This window comes from Babylonia areolata, chromosome 7 (assembly GCF_041734735.1).
Source record: "Babylonia areolata isolate BAREFJ2019XMU chromosome 7, ASM4173473v1, whole genome shotgun sequence".
In the NCBI taxonomy this organism is placed as follows: domain Eukaryota; kingdom Metazoa; phylum Mollusca; class Gastropoda; order Neogastropoda; family Buccinidae; genus Babylonia; species Babylonia areolata.
Window position 1 is genome coordinate 44,772,425 of NC_134882.1, and position 20,459 is coordinate 44,792,883.

The following is a 20,459-nucleotide window of genomic DNA, read 5'->3' on the forward strand; positions in this document are numbered from 1 at the left end:
TCTCCTACTGACTGTATACTTAGTTTTGTTGTCCTCCACTGTTGTACGCTGTAGGCTGTTGTTTCATGTTCGTCGCCCTCTCTCCTACTGACTGTATACTTAGTTTTGTTGTCCTCCACTGTTGTACGCTGCAGGCTGTTGTTTCATGTTCGTCGCCCTCTCTCCTACTGACTGTATACTTAGGTTTGTTGTCATCCACCTGTTCTACGCTGTAGGCTATTGTTTCTGTTCGTTGCCCTTTCTCCTACTGACTGTATACTTAGGTTTGTTGTCCTCCACTGTTGTACGCTGTAGGCTGTTGTTTCTGTTCGTCGCCCTCTCTCCTACTGACTGTATACTTAGTTTTGTTGTCCTCCACCTGTTGTACGCTGTAGGCTGTTGTTTCTGTTCGCTGCCCTCTCTCCTACTGACTGTATACTTAGGTTTGTTGTTCTCCACTGTTGTACGCTGTAGGCTGTTGTTTCATGTTCGTCGCCCTTTCTCCTACTGACTGTATACTTAGGTTTGTTGTTCTCCACTGTTGTACGCTGTAGGCTGTTGTTTTTGTTTGCTGCCCTCTCTCTTTCTCTTTACTAACGTTTGTTTAACTCCACTGCGTGCTGCTTCGTGGAACTGGTCTTCTTGATTTCGATTTGAAACCAACTAAAAAAAATACCTTACAACCAACTAGCCAAACGAATAACCGAACCCTGGACTGGCTTCCTTGTGCATGTCCTATGTTCTTTTGGAATATCTTTATGTCCACGTTTATGACAACCACTATAATGATGTGCATTTCTTACGCTTAATCTGCCAAAGTACTGAGCACTTAAAAAAAAAACCCAACAACAAAAAACAAAACGCATGCATACCACACTCGCACGCACGCGCGAGCACACACACACACACACACACACACACACAGAAAAGAAGAAGCGACATTCAATATAATGCAGTGCAATACAATACAATACAATACAATTTCACTCTCGAGTGATTGCTGATAAATCACTGCTTCATGTAGCAGATCTTCCCTGGCTTCGATGTGGATTCGGAAGGGAACGCAGTTCAATTCAAGTTAATTAAGCACGATTCTTTAGCAGGAGGTCTGTCGTAGGGTTTCGTTTGTTTTTTTCCGTCGAAAGCTTGCGCTCGGATCAGTCCACTGACCATTGTGTGGTCAGCGGAGTCCGGAGCAACACGATCTGATTTTATTTGTGCTTGGACGGGTGCAACAGCCGGGTGGTTAAAGCGTTGGACTTTCAATCTGAGGGTCCCGGGTTCGAATCTCGGTAACGGCGCCTGCTGGGTAAAGGGTGGAGATTTTTCCGATCTCCCAGGTCAACATATGTGCAGACCTGCTTGTGCCTGAACCTCCTTCGTGTGTATACGCAAGCAGAAGATAAAATACGCACGTTAAAGATCATGTAATCCATGTCAGCGTTCGGTGGGTTGTGGAAACAAGAACATACCCAACATGCACCCCCCCGAAAACTGAGTATGGCTGCATACATGGCGGGGTAAAAACAGTCATACATGTAAAACCCCAATCTTGTACATACGTGTGAACGTGTGAATTGCAGGCCACGAACGCAGAAGAAAAATAAGATTTGTGCGTGGACGTAATGAGGAAATGCAGCAGGATAGCCAATCATTTGCTTTTGCTATGTTGCAGGTTCTGATCTCTCTCTCCCTCTCTCTCTCTCTTTGTCTCTGTCTGTCTGTCTGTCTGTCTGTCTCCATATATATATATATGGGTTTTTTTCTTTTTCTTTTCTGCTTCTTCTTTATCTCCCCTTGTCATCCAGACCTCGCTCTAAACAGGGTCGACACTATAGACAATAGTAAATGACGAAGGCATAAGAATAAGAGAGATAAGGGGAAATGGACGGATAAAGACATCATTTTTATCATCAACGTGTTTTTTTGTTTGTGTGTTGCAGACAAGAAGTGCTGGACATTCTGCTGGTCAATTCCACCTACAATGCTCGGATTTCCCCGGATTACGAACAAGGTAGGTGTTAATGAAAATAACAAAGCAAACAACTACGATACTACTACTACTACTACTACTGATGATGATGATGATGATGATGATAACAGCAGCAGCAACAACAACAACAACAACAATAATGACAATAACGATCGTGATGATGATGATGATGATGATGATAAAGAAGAAGAGGGAAGGAAGATTTTTTTTTTTATACTGCTGATTCATGTAGAGGGACAAATTAAAGCGGTAAGTCACCAGTCATTCATAGGCATGCGCAGCTCAGACTGAGAGGTGCTGGAAGATATGCGCTTCACAAACAGCTAATAAACAAAAATCAACATTTTATTAAGCCAAAGCTTGGGGAAAAAACAGTGCATAATAACTACAGAGTTCACACACAACACACACAGACACACACAGACATACAGACACACACACACACACACACACACACACACACACAAGCAAAATCATGGACCCTTATTAGATTCTTTTTTTTTTTCCCGAAAATGCTAAAGAAGCGAGAGACATGATCGAAATTATGCGGGGTGTTGTTTATTGTGGTCTGCAGCTTGTCATTAATTAGATTAATGACTGTTCTAGGCACACATGCCCCATGAGCATGCGTGTGAATAAAATGAAATATCAGCTAAAATATGACAGTCACTCTGTGGTTTGCAACCGATAGTTGCGTGATTTTATTTTTTAAAGAAAGGAAGTGCACGTGCACGAAAACACCCCTGGTTATGAGTTGTACTTATTACATATGCTGCAGTCTCTGTTCTTTGCCGGAATCTTATCATCATTTCACCACGTCCCCAAGAAGAAATGTGTACAAGTTTCCAAGTGGTCCATAAACTGTTTGTCAGAACTGTATATCGTGTTTGCCGGAAAATCAGCCCGAGCATCATTTCTCTATGAATGAATGAATCTTTATTTTCCAACGGTGAAGAAGATATGAACACATTGGCCGACTTACATATCTGCCGTTGTTCTAAGAGACATAGACATATGCACATTTAAATGTTGTTATACTCAACACATGTATAATGTACAATGATAACGCAGCGTCACACTGAGAGACACAACATCACTAACATCTTTACGAAATGGACTACACAATACCCCAAAGAAGAAAAACTGCAAATTTCCAAATTGTCCATAAATTTTTGTGAACCGTGTACAGCATGTTTGCGGAAATTCATCGTCATTTGACCATGCCCCCAAAGAAGAAAACTGTGCAGGTTCCTGTGTGGTCCTTACCTCTGTGAGGCCTGTAGGTTTTGACCGTGGGGTTGATACAGGTGGCCTGGCAAGTGCGCTTCACACCAGCTGATCAGTTTTGTTCTGTGTTGATGATGTTGGCATCATCAAAATCGATAAACATGAACATGACTTCTACCCTGCAGAGAAATTCAACATTTAGAAATTTCTGACAGAACGACCCATATTCACCAGCATGTTTCGGGATGATAAATCGTCGAACGTCGTCTTTAATGAATTGTCGAAGAACGAAATAATCTCCGCCTTTGTGTCTAACCCGTCGACCCGGGAAATGCTGTTCTGATACATACTGGACGCACAGTCAAGGGTGGCAAGGGAAGTGTGGCGCTTGCACACACACACACACACACACACACACACACACACACACACACACACACAAACACACACACAGATACATACATACATACATACATACATACACACACACACACACACACACACACACACACACACATGCACACACACACACATCCACACACACACACACATGCACACATACACACACACACGCACACACACACACATGCACACACACACACACACACACACACACACACACACACACACACACACACACACACACACACACACACACACACACACACACACACACACACACACACACACACGCGCGCGCACACGCACGCAGAAGCATACATAACAGAAACTACGAATGACGTACGTGATTTTCTGCGGGAAGTTTGATGACACGAGTCTTGAGGGAAAGCATGAATGAAGTGGGAGAAGAGGAGTGCCTGATCTTGGTGGTTTTGTGGTCGTGAAAAGAGAAAACCTCTATCGACATGGGAGGTGTCAAGAGATTAGGGAGGCAATGCAACACTGAGTACGGGGATCTAAAGCACCCTCGAGGGAAGTATGATTTCTGCAAACTAAAGAAAAGGGTCACATTATGATACTGGGGGGAGGGGAGTTGGGGGAGGGGGGGCGGGGGGGGGGGGGGGCGGAAATGTAAGAGTCCACTTCAGGCCTGTGCCCCGACACTAAACTGATGACAGGTGGCTTCCAGAAAATACACCACCCTACGACCAGGCATCCTTTATATGGGGAAATGTTGGATCCATCGAAGTTTGGCATTAAAAGACCGTGAAAGTATAAACCCGTTGACCTGATAATAGAAGCGTAAAAACACACACGAGAAAACCGTTTCTTTTGAACCGAGAAGAGGTGCCATCCAAGGAGTGGCGCCAACAGACTGAAACATTCTGATTTGCAGAGACTAACTCTGAGGGAAGTAGGTCACGGGATGCCGCACCACAAAGGGAGCATCAAGGCGCTGGGCCCCATTTAGCCTGCGGGATAAAAAAACAAACAAACAAAAAAAACAAAAAAACAAAAAAACTGAATTATTTTGAATTTCCTGTTTTCCGCATTTCTGGCCACTTTAGAATTCTAAGATTCATAATCTGAAGGCTTATGGCTTGATTTGACCGATTAAGTTATTTCATCTGTCATTTTATGAAGCATGTCGGCACAAAAAAAAAAAAAAAAGAAAAAAAAAATCGACACAAATATGTAGAAATTTCGGTCAACTTTTGTACGAATGTGACAGCAAAACCCAACGGGCAACACACGCATATCATACCATCAGTGGAATCAGCAGGTTCCCGTGTGTGTGTGTGTGTGTGTGTGTGACCTCCCATTGACTGGAGAAACACGGTGTAACAGATTGAAACTACCCACTGTTGGGTTTTACCCCTGGGTTGTTCTGGGCTAGTCTCCAGTCCTCATAGTTGGAAATTAGCCGCTTTCTAAGCTATTTAATCAGAGTGTTGGGAAAGGAAGAGGGGTTGTTCCGGGCTAGCCCCCACTCCCCAATTACCCGCTTTCTACGAGTTTAATCAAGCCGTTGAGAAAGGAATGGAGGTCGTTTTGGGCTGGTCTCCATTCACCACAGCTGGAATTTACCCGCTTTCTACGGGTTTAATTGAAGAGTTGAGAAAGGAATGGGGTGGTTGCAGGCTTGCCTCCATTCCCCAATTACCCGCTTTTACTATGAGTTTGATAAAAGTGTTGAGAAAGGAAGAGAGGTCGTTCTGGGCTAGTCTCCATTCCCCAAACACCCGCTTTCGACGAGTTCAATCAAAGTGTTGACAAAGGATGGGGTGTGGTTCTGGGCTGGTAGTGTTGTTTTTTTTTACTCACCCCTCCTCCCCATTACAACGTAACTGAAGTAAACATGAGGGAGTATTGATTTTAAATGAGCCAAATTTCCCCCCGGGGGTATCCTTTACGAGGTGGGGAAATCCAACCAGGGACGAGGGGGAGGGTGGATCAGTCGTGACCAGAAGTTTCGGGTTCGAATCTCAGTAACAGCACCTGATAGGGAAAGGGTGGAGATTTGTCTAATCTCCCAGGTTAACATACTGTGCAGACCTGCCTGAACCCCCTTCGTGTGTATACTCAGGCAGAAGATCCGGTACGCACGTTAAAGATCCTTCAATCCATGTCAGCGTTCGGTGGGTTATGGAAACAAGAACATACCCAGCATGCATCCCCCCGAAAACGGAGTATGGTTGCTGACATGGCGGGGTAAATAAACAAAATGGTCATACACGTAAGATGTTTTATGTCTGCATTAGGATAAGTGTGCGTGACTGAAACCTGATTGAATGACACAGGAAACGAATGAACAGCGCCCGATGGCAGCTGTCAATCAGCTCTACCCAGGTTGTGCAAAATGACTCAGTGTTTGTAAAGCGCTTAGAGCTTGGTCTCCGACCGAGGAAAGGCGCTACATAACTATCCATGTCATCGTCATCACGCTCGGGTGCAATCCACATAGACCCCGGAGGTAAATCCGGGCTGGTCTGGTTTGACCCTGGTATATAAACAGAAGCTGCTACACTGGCCTTTAGTGGTCAACGAACTGCAGCATCCGTTGACTAAACAGATATGACAACAACAGAATGAGGAAGTATTGACCGTCATTGATCGGGGGGGACCTGTGGCCTCTGGCTAACGTACGGTCTGACCTTCAGAGACTCGGAAATTTGTCGCATTCAGAAGATGGACTCTGTCCACAGAGGACTAGTGAGTGTCGCCCCCAGTGACTAGAAAATTCTTTGATTTTTGTCTCTGTTTTACCGTTATTTAGCTTGTTTCTCTCGACCTGTTCTGGTTCACGCGTGTGTTTTACAACACAGCGTGAGTCTGTGTAATAACCCGTGTTTCGGTTGTGTGTGTGTGTGTGTGTGTGTGTGTGTGTGTAAGATAAGATAAGATAAGATAAGAATAACTTTATTATCTCCAACTGGAGAAATTTGGTCAGGTGCATTATCACAACACAGACAAGTAAACAACATGGGGACCATAACTGTAAAAGCCAACAACAGCCCCAACAAATATTACGAAGATACAAATGTAAAAAATATCATATACATCGTTTCATACATACATCCACTCACTGCAGGTAATAACTAGTATTCTTAATGTAAAAACAGAAAGAATTAAGAAACATTATTTGAATATAATTATAATAAACATAGCCTACTATACTGCACATTGATTATAATAGACAGATAAGATAAGAATAAAGATGAATTGCGGAAAACCACAACCAGATAATCAGCGCACACCCGCACCGCACCCCCCCCCCCACCCCACCCCCACACACGCGGATAACTTGATTAAACAAGAGTAATAAACATATGTTCTCAAATAAAAGCATTTCACATATTTGTGTGTGTGTGTGTGTGTGTGTGTGTGTGTGTGTGTGTGTGTGCTTGTATGTGTTTTCGTGATTGTGGGTGGGTGTATATGTGTGTGTGTACGTGTGTGCTTTAACGAACTCCTTAAATTTTTTTCTGTAAATACCTTGTTCAGATTGTAATATTCTGAACATATGAAAATGGAAATGCACAGAAGGAAAAGGAAAAGTGTGGGAGAGGAACATAGCTTGAGTCCTTTCCTAATTACGTGACCGGAATTCCCAGTAAGTTGTCACTCACTGGCATAACCAGTGCCGGGTGTGGAGGTGGCCTATCCCCCAAACACAAAATCGTCTACCAATCAGTCCCAATGTCGCCCAGGACCTCACATGTGGGAGCTGGGACCCAAGTCCAGTAATGGGAGTTCTCTTGGTTTGGGGGATGGGGCCATTTCACTCTGTGAAATCATTCTTCCTTCCTTCCATCCTTCCTTCCTTCCTACCTTTCTTCCTTCTTTCTTTCCTTCCTTCCTTCCTTCCTTTCCTCCCTCTCCACTGTGCAAATCTGCTCGTGGTTTGGGGGATGGGGCCATTTCACTCTGTGAAATTATCCTTCCTTCCTTCCATCCGTTCTTCCTTCCTTCCTTCTTTCCTTCCTTCCTTCCTTCCTTTCCTTCCTTCCCATTGTGCAAATCTGCTCGTGGTTTGGGGGATGGGGCCATTTCACTCTGTGAAATTATCCTTCCTTCCTTCCATCCTTTCTTCCTTCCTTCCTTCCTTGCCTTCCTTCCCACTGTGCAAATCTGCTCTTGGTTTAGGGGATGGGGCCATTTCACTCTGTGAAATTATCCTTCCTTCCTTCCATCCTTTTTTCCTTCCTTCCCTCCTACCTTTCTTCCTCCCTTCTTTCATTCCTTCCCACTGTGCAAATCTAAAGTGTCAAGTCAACAAGTGCACGAAACATTTTCTTTTGTTTTTGTTTTTAAAATGGTTATTGCTATTGACGTTTTACAATCACGAAAACAAGTCATTCAGTCGTACGCGAGTACACGCACGCTCGCACACACACACACACACACCACACACACACACACACACACACACACACACACACACACACACACACACCACACACACACACACACACATACAACGCTGCTACGACAACGTTCAACCCCAGTCTTTCTCCATCACCCAGCTGCCTCCACCGCCAGCGAACACACCCCTGCCAGAGACCACAGGTGGCAGGCTAATTACAGGGGACATAACCCTGTTGTGCGTCCTCGGACAAGGGCGGGATTCCCGCCCCTTCTTTCTCTCTAGTCAGTGTCTTGCATCCGGCACAGCTCACCTCAACCCAATCAACCCGTTACTTCATTCTCTCTCCTCGTACTGACGGTGACACAGATTCAGAACTAACGCTCATGGCTTCGGACTTCTTTGTCTGTCTGTCTGTCTGTCTGTCTGTCTGTCTCTCGGTGTCTTTCTGTCTCTCTGTCTGCATCTGTCTGTCTGTTTGTCTGCGCACCCCTCCCACCCCCACCCCACCCCCCTCTCTCTCTCCCTCGCTCCGTCCATCTCTCCTTCTCTCTCATGTCTATGTCTGCCTGCCTGTCTGTCTGTATGTCTCTCTCTCTCTCTCTCTCTCTCTCTCTCTCTCTCTCTCTCTCACACACACACACACACACACACACACACACACACACACACACAAAGACAACTGTCCCTCAGTGAGTGTTTATCCACCCACCACCTGCCACCGTTGGTTAATTAGCAGTGATTAATTATTGAACAACACTCCAGCTGTCTCACCTCCCCTCCACACACCCCATCTCCCTGTCTTGAGAATCCTCGGGGAAAGAAATCGAAGATAAGTAAAACACCACGTCCACTACCCTGGTTGTATTGGATTGAGTTCTGGCCTCAAGGCAAAGTGAGTCCTTGGATTGACTTGGTTTGGTTTTGTTTCTTCGGCTTTGTTGTGCATTTTTCCTATTGTATTGTATTGTATTGTATTGTATTGTATTGTATTGTATTTCTTCTGATCTTAGGTCGACGTAAATGTGCAACCTGCTGATGCCTTAATCCCTTTCAAACACGCACTAACATTCTTCCGTAAATCTTGACAGCACTCGGTGAATTGTGGAAATACGAAAATGCCACCACGCAATTTCCCGAAGACGGAGGATGGCTGCCTAAGAAGCCATATTGAAAAAAAAAAAACCCCTCACCTTGTCATATGCGTAAAATTCCAAATATTACACAACACAACACAATACAATACAACACGCAATGAATGAGTGATGTGTTGTGTTGTGTTGTGTTGTGTTGTGTTTGTTGTATTGCATTGTTTAGAAATACTTTTCGGATTGACTTGACTGATTTTCTTTTCGTTTGCTGCGCATTTCCCCCCATTAATATTGTATTGTATTGTATAAATAGTATTGGCATAGATATGCAAACCTGCTGATGCCATAATCCCGTTCGTGTGTATATATTTGCAGACGATAAGACACGCACTTTAATTCTCACGTAAATCATGACAGCACTCGGTGAATTGTAGACACACAAAAATGCCACCATGCAAATCCCCGAAAACGTTGGATGGCTGCCAAAGAAACGATGTTATAAAAGCAGTCTCATGCGTTAAATCCCACTCGTAGATATATAATTGTTTTAACGTGAACATGGAAGCTGCAGCCCTCGAACGCAGAATAAAATGGGATTGAGTGATCATTCTTGTCTTTCGCTCTGGGTGCTGCGGTCTTGTACTGTATTGTATTTTATTACTCTTTGTCACAACATATTTCTTTGAGTGAAATCCGGGCTGCTCTCCATAGGGGAAAGTGCGTTGCTACAATGCAACGTCACTCACCCCCCACCCCCCCCTTCAACCCCCTTTTATGACTGAAAGTATATTTATTTTCCCATTAAGGTAGTTTTTTTGTTTTTTTTTTTGTTTTTTTAAATAAATTTCGCCAGGGCCATTCCTTGTTATTGTCATGTGTTCTTTTACGTCCGCTAAGTTCATGCTACAACACAGGACATCTGTTTATCGTCTCATCCAAAGGACTAAGACCCCAGATCGATCCACTGTTCGAAGAGTACATGGATCGCTATTGGCCAGGAAAGCTGAAGCCAACTGGACGCCATATTGTCTCTCGTATCCGGCCGTCAGTCCGTTGACAAGTCGTCTGCTAACTGGTGGTAGTTTCTGAACTGTAACCGTGTATCTTCGATGAAATCGTGTTATGCTTGCCCCCACGACATGCCAAATGTTGTGTATTGGTTGAAATCTGCCAGTAGTTTATTTACCAAAGTTATTACAGGAAAACGGTGCACAGAAATGTCAGCTTAACTAACGCCGCGAGCAAGTGAAAGCTGGCCGTGAAGCCGGCTGAGCGCTCGGCTATACATATGAAGTCACCACTTCGCGCTATACTGACACGAGAAGCAAAATGGCTGATTGAACACTTAACGCTGACTTCAGTTAGCAAAAGGGCTCAAAGAAGGCGTGCGCTGTCCATTTATTTTTAGACCAGCGGGTTCGATCCCGTGCGCTCAGATTCTCTGGCTGCCTCGGCGGAAGCGTGGCCACTAGTTAAGTCATCACTCCGCACCACTCTTGCCCTGTGACGTCAGTAAGGTCGTCTGGTTGTGGGGTGTGCAGGTTGTCTTGAGGTTATAGGCCGTCAGCCCGACACCTCCAGTCCTCCCACGCTGTGCGTGTGTCTTTGGCTCCTGTTAATGCCCATCTTCCCGCTGTCTGCCTGGGGTATAGGTCGTCAGCCCGATACCTTACAGTCCTCCCATCCTGTACATGTGTCTCTATCTGTCTCCTGCTAACCCTCAGTAATCCTTCCATTCTATACGTTTGTCTCTATCTGGCTCCTGCTTAGGCTCATTTTCTTGCTGTATCCTTGGGGTAAAGGCCTACAACACGATATCTCAATGGTCCTCCAAATTATGTGCCTGTGTCTCTCTCTGGCTCCCGCAAACTCTCAGTAGTTCTTCCAGTATGTGCCTGGGTCTCTGTGTGGCTCATTATAACCCTTAGCAGTCCTTCCATCCTGTGCCTGTGTCTATGTGTGGCTCATGCTAACCCTCAGTAGTCCTTCCACCCCGTGCCTGTGCCTCTACCTGGCTCCTACTAAGTAGGCCTGTCTTCTTTGTGTCTGCCTGGCGGTTCCTTCGCCAGGTGTTTCTCGATCGGGGTCTCCATGCCAGGGCATCTCTGGCGATGCTTGACTGTGGTTTTCGTAACGTGTGCCCAGTCCATCCCAGCCTTCTTCACAGTTTGGCGTGAGGGTAATTTGACTGAATTGGCACGGAAGACAGAGCCGCAAAAACCAAGCAAACAAACAAACAATCAGGCAAGCAAGCAAGCAAACAAACGAGAAAACAAACTAACAATTTTCCCAGTGATCCAGTTTGGTGTTTCAAACAGCCGTGTCGAATGGTTGTGTGAAGCAGCTTTCAGACTTTGTGGGTTCATCTGTTTCTTCTATCACCATATTAATGGCACACTTGAAAAGAGAAATGTTGATTACGAACGTTGATTGGTTTCCATGCAGTTGGGACCATCAGTAATTGTCTACCAGTCATGCTTTTTTTCTTTTATTTCTTTTTCTTCTTCTGTCTTCTTCACAGTCTCTCAGCGTGTGTGTGTATGTGTGTGTGTGGGGGGGTCGGTCGGTCGACCTCTGCCACTGTCTCTGTCTGTCTATATATCTCTGTCATGGTGCCCTGATTCTGTCTCTGCCTCAATTTATATTTGTATCTATCTTCTGTCTGTCTCTGTCTGTCTGTCTGCCTCCCTCTCACAGCATCTGTGTGTGTGTGTGTGTGTGTATGTGTTAGAGAGAGAGAGAGAGAGAGAGAGAGAGAGTAGGGGCCCGGGTGACAAAATGAAACGAACATTTATTTCAAGGTGGTAAAGGAGTAATACGTTTTTACGTCGAGCACTCTGGGCTAAAATTGTAAGAAAATAAGAAAATAACACACAAAATAATACAAACATGCTTAAGATAGATAGATAGATAGATAGAGAGAGAGAGAGAGAGAGAGAGAGAGAGAGAGAGAGAGACGCTTCAGACATTATTTATTGACATTGGCCTATCTACAGCTCTTATGTCAAGGGGACATAATTCTCAATTGCAGCGTCGTGTATTGAACGAAAAAAACAAAAACAAAACAAAAACAAACTATGAACAGTAAATAAAACAATTCTTGTCAATAAGCTTTTCTAGAACAAGGTGAATTAATTGTTTATAGATGCATGTGCCCAATACAAGCACACATACATCATCTTCAACCACACTCTATCATCCCTATCATCAACCTCTACTATTTAGCCTAATTGACAACCACAACAACAAATATTATAAACTGTTCATATTCAACTTGACCATCAAGTGCATACAAATGCAATATATTATTCATAGATATAACTACTACATATTCTAACTAAACCAATTTTCTTTTTCCGGATGTTAATAGCCTCTGCAACATACCTGGCGAGCGAAATTAGAACTTCATCATTATCAGAGGATAACAAGATCTGCACGGTTTGCCTTCTCTCGGCGGCCACATGTAAAAGTTGATTCTTAGCCCTGATATCTTGATAAGTTTTGCAATGAGAGAGAGAGAGAGAGAGAGAGAGAGAGAGAGAGAGAGAGAGAGATTGTTGGAATGTCAAGACGGTTATTTGCTTTGAAAAAACAAACACAACAGCATTGCGCACTCTAACTTATCACACCTCTTCCACCAACAATTCGGAACGTTGTCGGCAGTTTGAAGGATGAGAAAAGCAGAGCGGACAATATTGATCAGTCTGTTCAAACAATAAGAACACGTCCTTTTGCAACGCGCTAAAACGAAAGCAGTGTTTCCTTTGCTGGTTACACTGCATTGGAAGTAAAATGTAAGGAAACAAACGAAATTTTCGGAATAAATTTATATAAGGAAACAAACGGAACTTTCGGAATCAAACGAAAGGATCTGTTTTAACTGGGAAAGACAGACTCGATATTTTTCATTTCTTCATCATAGTGATTGGTTTTCATATTCTGACATGTCACCTGACACGATTCCTTGGACATCGCGTGAGCACGTTTAGCTTTGAATAGAGTTTTGTTTGAAAACGAGACACAACACAACACACACACACACACACACAATAATTTTGGCCAGAAAACAAGAAAGTTTTTATTATACAAATTCGTTGAAGGAATCAACTATATCTACTACTAGTCAAGCAAGTCCTTAAAGGACGTTGATGGAGAAAATGATGCCTGGCGGTTGTTTTCAAGGAATCAGAATAATCTTAAAGAGAGGAAACTGTCGATTTGCTTAGAGAGGTGGAAATGAGTTTAACGACGTACCGGCTGACCTCAGGGCTAAGATCTCGGTTTTGTGAAGATGAATTTTTTTCATGCTGGGTGGCAGGTCCATCTGGGGCCGTATTCAAGAGTCCATCGTGCCTGCAGGTAAAGGTGTACACGAGGCAAGACAAACTGTCTGAGGGTAAGCAGTATCCGGTATTCCGGAACACTCGAGTGTACCCACGGGTCTTCAAACCCAAAGGCAAATTTTCCCTGACACCTGTCACGGGTGACTGCCCACGAAGCAGAGGTAAACGTGGTGGATCCTTTTGTGGCGTTGTTTTTGTTGAGGGAAAACAGGCGTGCTTTGCGGACAGCTCGTGTTTTGCTAACTCTCTCCACACTGCTCTGAACTGTGGTGCGGTGAGAAGTAACAGAGCATGCGCAGAAGCGCATCACCAGGATTTTTTAATCACCAGACGACAGCCTCAGTGCACCGCGCGTGTCTTTAATACAAAAAAAATAACTTAACCGTCAAGGTAAATTGTACCCGCGGGTCCGTACCTTGTCAAAGATAACCTGCCTTAAGGCAAAATGAATTTTGTCTTGCATAGGACCCCTGGTGAGGGATGGGTGTGGTCCTTAGAGAGATCTAACGTAGCTTTTCACACATACTTCACAAACAAGATTTATGGACCACTTCATAAAAGCAGTTATGTTTTCATAAAATGTTATTTAAAAAACAAACAAAAAAACCAACAACAAAAAACTGAGAAGTAATTCAAAATATACAGTCTGCATAATATCTTATGGTCTATACTTGCCTCTCCTTTAATACATTGACGGCTGTTGCAGGCACACGAGCACACTGAACAGCTGGGGGGAAAAAAAACAAAAACTTAATGCATTTTTGAAAAAGTCGCTGTTTTAGACAAAATTGACTGACGGTTGTTATTCAACGGGTTATAGATGATAGCTGTGGATTTCTATTGCAAAACATGAAAGAAAGCGCCTCTTTTTGTGAGTGGCGCTGATTACATTGACAGCACACACACCAATGTTAGACAGTAAATGGGGGCGTCTTTTCACCATGTCCCCAAGAGGAAGGCTTTGCCAGTCTCCAAGTTGTCCTCAACTCTTTGTGGATAAGTACATGAATGTAATAGCATTTATTTTGTGGCACTTTGAATGAATGTGTGGTTGAGATTGCGCGTGCGTGTTGTTGCTTGTGATACTAGGGGAAGCAATTGCGTGTTGGTGCTTGTGATGCTAGGGGAAGCAATTGCGTGTTGGTGCTTGTGATGCTAGGGGTAGCAATTGCGTGTTGGTGCTTGTGATGCTAGGGGTAGCAATTGCGTGTTGGTGCTTGTGATGCTAGGGGAAGCAATTGCGTGTTTCTTATGAATATGATTTTATTGTGATCATCGTTCCTCAGTGTCAGTGAGTACAGTTCTGATAGCTTAGCTGATCCCATCACAGCAACTGTAAGCCAGGGCGTGAGAATCGGCTGGACCGGACGGTCCTAGTGTTTCAGTGTTTGGCCTGTTGTCACACTGATGAGAGGCTCGCGCATTGTAGCGCATTGTCGCGCGTTGTCACGCATTGACGAGATCAGAATAGGGAATCTTTGTAAAACGATCTTGTGTGAGGTGTTCATTCCCTTTTCCTCCCCCTCTTGTTCTTCCTTACCCTCTTGTGGAAAACGCTGTGTCGAAGATAGAACCCACCCCGAACAACTACAACATGAATAAGGAAAGAAATAAAGAGATCAACGCAGTAAATTCAGGGAGCGTGTAATCCAAAGACGTTTAATGTGATACAAGGACCACCAGGTATACTGTACACAGCTTACTGTTGTTACGTAACAACCTCTCTCATTGAGCATCGGCACGGCCGGGGATGCCGAGTTTTACTTCTCCAGAGATCAAAGGAAACGCTGGCAGGCCAAAGCTGAAGAGGAGAATGAAGGAAGGAACGGTGCTTGACTGGAGTCGACGGAGGAGACTAATGGAGACTGGTGAAGAATAAAGTGGTGATCAACGATCTGTTTGCGTCTTCTTCTTTTTCTTCTTCTTCGTGAAGTGGTGATCTGTTCATTACATCATCATCTTCTTCTTCTTCAAGTGGTGATCTGTTCATTTCATCATCACCATCTTCTTCTTTGTGAAGTGGTGATCTGTTCATTACATCATCACCATCTTCTTCTTCGTGAAGTGGTGATCTGTTCATTACATCATCATCTTCTTCTTCTTCAAGTGGTGATCTGTTCATTTCATCATCATCTTCTTCTAAAGTGGTAATCTATTCTTCTTCTTAAATTGGTGATCTGTGTATTTTTTCTTCTTAAATTGGTGATTTGTGTATTTCTTCTTCGTGAAGTGGTGATCTGTTCATTCCATCATCATCATCATCTTCTTCTTCTTAAATTGGTGATCTGTGTATTTCTTCTTCTTCTTTTTCTTCTTCTTCTTCTTCTTCTTCTTCTTCTTCTTCTTCTTCTTCTTCTTCTTCTTCTTCTTCTTCTTCTTCTTCTTCTTCTTCGTGAAGTGGTGATCCGTTCATTTCAACATCATCTTCTTCTTAGATTGGCGATCTGTGTATTTCTTCTTCTTCTGCTTCTTCTTTGTATAGTGGTAAATAGCTATCTGTTTGCATCCTCATCATCATCATCATCATCATCATCTTCTTCTTCTTCTCCCTGAACTGTGTGAAGAGTCTTTTGGTCGCCGCACAGAAAAAAAAAGAGTACACCAGATACTGTCGGCAGTATGTCAAAGCATGGGTGTGTGTGCGATCCCATTTGTTTTGCTCATGTTCCTGATTAAAATGTTCAGTTGGTGAGACAGACACGACAGAGAGAGAGAGAGAGAGAGAGAGAGAGAGAGAGAGAGAGGTGCGGGGGTGGGGGCGAGGAAGAGGGGCTGGGCAGACGGGAGAGTTTATGGGGAAATGGGAAGGGGTGGAGGTCAGTCAGCTAGACAAATAGCTCACGCTTTATAATGTTTTTCATGAATAGAGATTGGAGGTGTATTACGTTAATGTGGCCGGGACAACGCGCGTATTTTATATATCTCGATAAGAAAAGAAGAAGAAAAAATAAGAAGAGATCGACAGCCAGACTGATAGACAGACAGACAGACAGACAGACACACACACACACACAGACACACACACACACACATACGCACACACACACACACACACACACACACACACACACACACACACACACACACACACACACACACACACACACACACACACACACACACACACACACACACACACACACACACACACACACACACACACAGATGCACGCACACACCACACACACACACACACACACACACACAAACACAACACACAACACACACACACACACACACACACACACACATACTCACACACACACACACACACAAAACAGAAGAAAACCCAGGAGGAAAGTTTGATGGGGGGAGGCAGGAGGCGGAAGGGTGTCCGGACAATGATATTTATTGTTGTTCGTTTTAACTCAGCTGGAAAAAAAAAATCTACAGGATTGTGTGTGTGTGTGTGTGTGTGTGTGTGTGTGTGTGTGTGGATGGATGGGAATGGATATGAGGGAAGGTGGGGCGGGAAGGGGGGTGGGGGGTTGGGGGGGGTCAGACAGCCAGCCATAGATACGTACGCTTGAAGTTCCGCATTAATTTAATAGAAAGACGTGTTCGGGATAGTCCGGACGACGCGTGTATTTTATGCATCTTGTGTGGGAAATGAGAAGAGACAGATGGATATAACAGAAAGGTGTTAGATTGGGTGAAAATAGGGGATAAGAGCCTAGCCTGAGGGAGGCAGAGAGGTCAGAATTATGACGTTTTTCCTGGAACAATGGACAGTGCAATGAGGGCTCAGTGGTATCCCGTCCGACTAGGAAGTGAGAGAAACTGAGCTTACGGGAACGAACACCCCCCCCCCCCCCCTCTCCCCCCCGCACCCCCCCCCCCACACACACACCAGTACTTTCTCTCCCTCCACTATGGACCTTGAGTGATGGTGCTGTGGAAACTAGTTATTCGGATGTACCGTGTGTAGCATGCACGTAAAAGAACCCACGCCAGCTACAGGGTTGTCGCTGGCAAACATGTGGAAAAGTCCACTTTGACCAGAAAATAAAGACACTTAAAAAAAAAAAAAAAAAAAAGAAGAAAAAAAAGGAAAAGAAAAAAAAAAAGATGTACTTTAGCGGCGCGCTGTCCCTTGAGAGCTGTTTGTTGTGACACATACTTTTTTTTTTAATACAATATACTGCAGTACAATACAATACAGTACAGTATGAATACAATACAATACAGTACAATGCAATACAATACAATACAGTACAATGCAATACAATACAGTACAATGCAATACATACAACACGGTACAATATAATACAATACAATACAATACAGTACAATGCAATGCAATACAATGCAACACAATACAATACAATGAGACAGGGCCAGATCTGTGTGCATCATGTCAATTTTTGCCAGTGACATGATTATGAAATAAAACAAAAAAGAGAACAGAAAAATGAAAAGAAACATTCGGTTTAATAGTCCCGAACATCGACTACTCGGTTTAGCAGCATGCCTTCAAAATCTTTTGTTTGTTGAATTCTTCAAACTGTTCTGACAGTGTTTGTAAACGAGGAACATCGACTCCGTTAGGGTGTTGGCCGTACCAGCGTGATATGAACAATCTCACTACATTGCTTTTCTGCAAAATGTACAGAAAAAGAAGAAAGAGAAAAACAAGAGAGTCGAAGCTGCAGTTCCGTTTATACACACACACACACACACACACACACACACACACACACACACACACACACACACATATATATATATATATATATATATATATATAGACATAGATTCATCTCAATTCCATGTCACTGTTTTTCTGTCTGACTGCCTGTCTGTCTGTCATTCACTCACTCACTCACTCTGTCTCTCTCTCTCTCTTCCTCTGTGTCTCTGTATCTGTATATGTCTCTCTCTGTCTTTTAAAGGTACCACCACCGCCATTCAAAAAGCCCCCCTTCCACCCCCCCCCACCCCCCCGGTATCACTCACCCCCAAAAAAGCAACAAAAAACAACAACACAACAACAACACACACAAAAAAAAACACACGAAAAAAAGAGAAAGAAAATAAAATGAATGAATCTAAAAATAAAAAATAAAAGGTCAAATTCTGTTAGGTTAAAGGCTTGGACAATTCAATCATGTAACAGTGTGGTCAATGCTCCCCTTCCTATCAAGCAAACGTATCAACAGCATACACCGCACACACACACACACACACACACACACACACACACACACACACACACGTACACACATACATGGCGCGCGCGCGCGCACACACACACACACATACACACACACACACACGCACGCACGCACGCACGCACGCACACACACACACACACACACACACACACACACAGACACAGCGCACACACACACACCCACACACACACCACACACACACACACACACCACACACACACACACACACACACCTCTTTCTTGTTTTCAGCCACCATTTCCTCAGTTCTCATTCTTTAGTTCCCTGGAGCCAGTTGCATTGCTCGGACGGAAGAGAGCCTAGTATGGTCGTAACCCGCTACTGACTGTGTGTAGTATGGAACTGACCAATGACGTAGTTCGCTCAACGTAGGCATTAATATTAGTCACGTGTAACTGTCAAAACGTTAGAACCAAGCAGTGCAACTGCCACCTCAGGAGCAGGTGAGGAAGGAGGAAAACGGGAGCTGTTGTACCCTCCTCGTCCCCCCCAGGCCCCCCCCCCCCACACACACACCCTTCAGCACTTACCCACACGTTCCTCAGTCCTTCTTCACCATCCATGAGGAACAGGTGAAGCAGAAGGAGGAAGGAAGGAAGGCAGGTGGGTGTTCCTGAACCCCCTTCGTGTGTATTATGCAAGCAGAAGATCAAATACGCACGTTACAAATCCTATAATCCGTGTCAGTGTCCTGTGGGTTATGGAAACAAGAACGTACCCAGCATGCAAACCCACGAACACGGAGCATGGCTGCCTGCATTGCGGGGGGTAAAAAAACGGTTATCACGCGTAAAATCCCACTCGTGTACATACGAGTGAACGTGGGAGTTGCAGCCCAGGAACGAAGAAGAAGAAGACGTTGGGCTGACCCTCCCATCCCCCTAGCCTCCTACCCCCCCCCCCCCCCCACCTCCGCCCCCCCTTTAGCAAGAGAAAAGTGATCAACATGGTCAATGAACAGTTTGTTAGCCCATGGAGGAATTCTGTATTGAGTGCAGCTGTCCACTGTGACGTCAAAGACAGCTGCGCCTGACAGGTGAAGAGGCTGATGGAGAGAGGTGAGGTAGGTGTGTGCGAGCGTCCAGCGCACTGACCTGTTACGTCACTGATTGAGGGGAGAGAAGATGGAAGAGTTCTGGTATGAGAGAGAAAGAGAAAGGGGGAGGGGAGAGAGAGAGAGAGCGAGACACACAAATACACACACACACACACACACACACACACACACACACACACACACACACACACACACATATATATATATATATATATATATCATGGCCTGGCTTCGCTAACGAAGATCTAGGAAGGGCGTTGTCCACGTCTGATGCAGGCACGCTCATGGCTGACAAGGCCAATGCGGGAAAAGCAGAGTCGGCCGCAGCGGTTGCAAGGGAAAGTCTGGTCTGGGTTCGCGGCTGCAGTGTCGTGGTTCTTCCTCCTTCTGCGTTTGTCCTCAAGGCTGGCCCTGCGGTTGTTTTCGAAGGAGAAGACAGCTTGGTGGATGGTGCGTCGCCAGGTCTCTCGATCAGCGGCTACTGCGGACCACTGGCGATGGTCAATGTGACAGGCACCGAGAGCTTTCTTCAAGGAGTCTTTGTATCTCTTCTTGGGTGCTCCTCTGTCACGGTGGCCAGTGGACAGTTCGCCATACAGCGCGATCTTGGGCAGGCGGTGGTCCTCCATCCTGGACACGTGCCCTGCCCAACGTAGCTGGGTCTTTAGCAGCACTGCCTCGATGCTGATAGTCTTTGCCTGCTCCAGGACCTCGACATTTGTGATGTAGTCACTCCAGTGGATGCTGAGGATGGTGCGAAGGCAGCGCTGGTGGAAGCGATCAAGCAGTCGTATGTGGTGCCGGTAGG

At 44.7% G+C, this 20,459-nt stretch overlaps 1 protein-coding gene across 2 annotated transcripts in view; it reads left to right on the forward strand.

Annotated features, from left to right (window-relative positions):
• The window catches only part of LOC143284279 (glycine receptor subunit alpha-2-like), a 95,870-nt gene that overhangs the window by 36,049 nt on the left and 39,362 nt on the right, over positions 1-20,459 (forward strand). For both annotated transcript variants that reach the window (XM_076590971.1, XM_076590972.1), the window contains one exon: positions 1,923-1,993. In XM_076590971.1, coding sequence (XP_076447086.1) covers positions 1,923-1,993 — 71 coding nt within the window. The remainder of the gene's footprint in view (positions 1-1,922; positions 1,994-20,459) is intronic.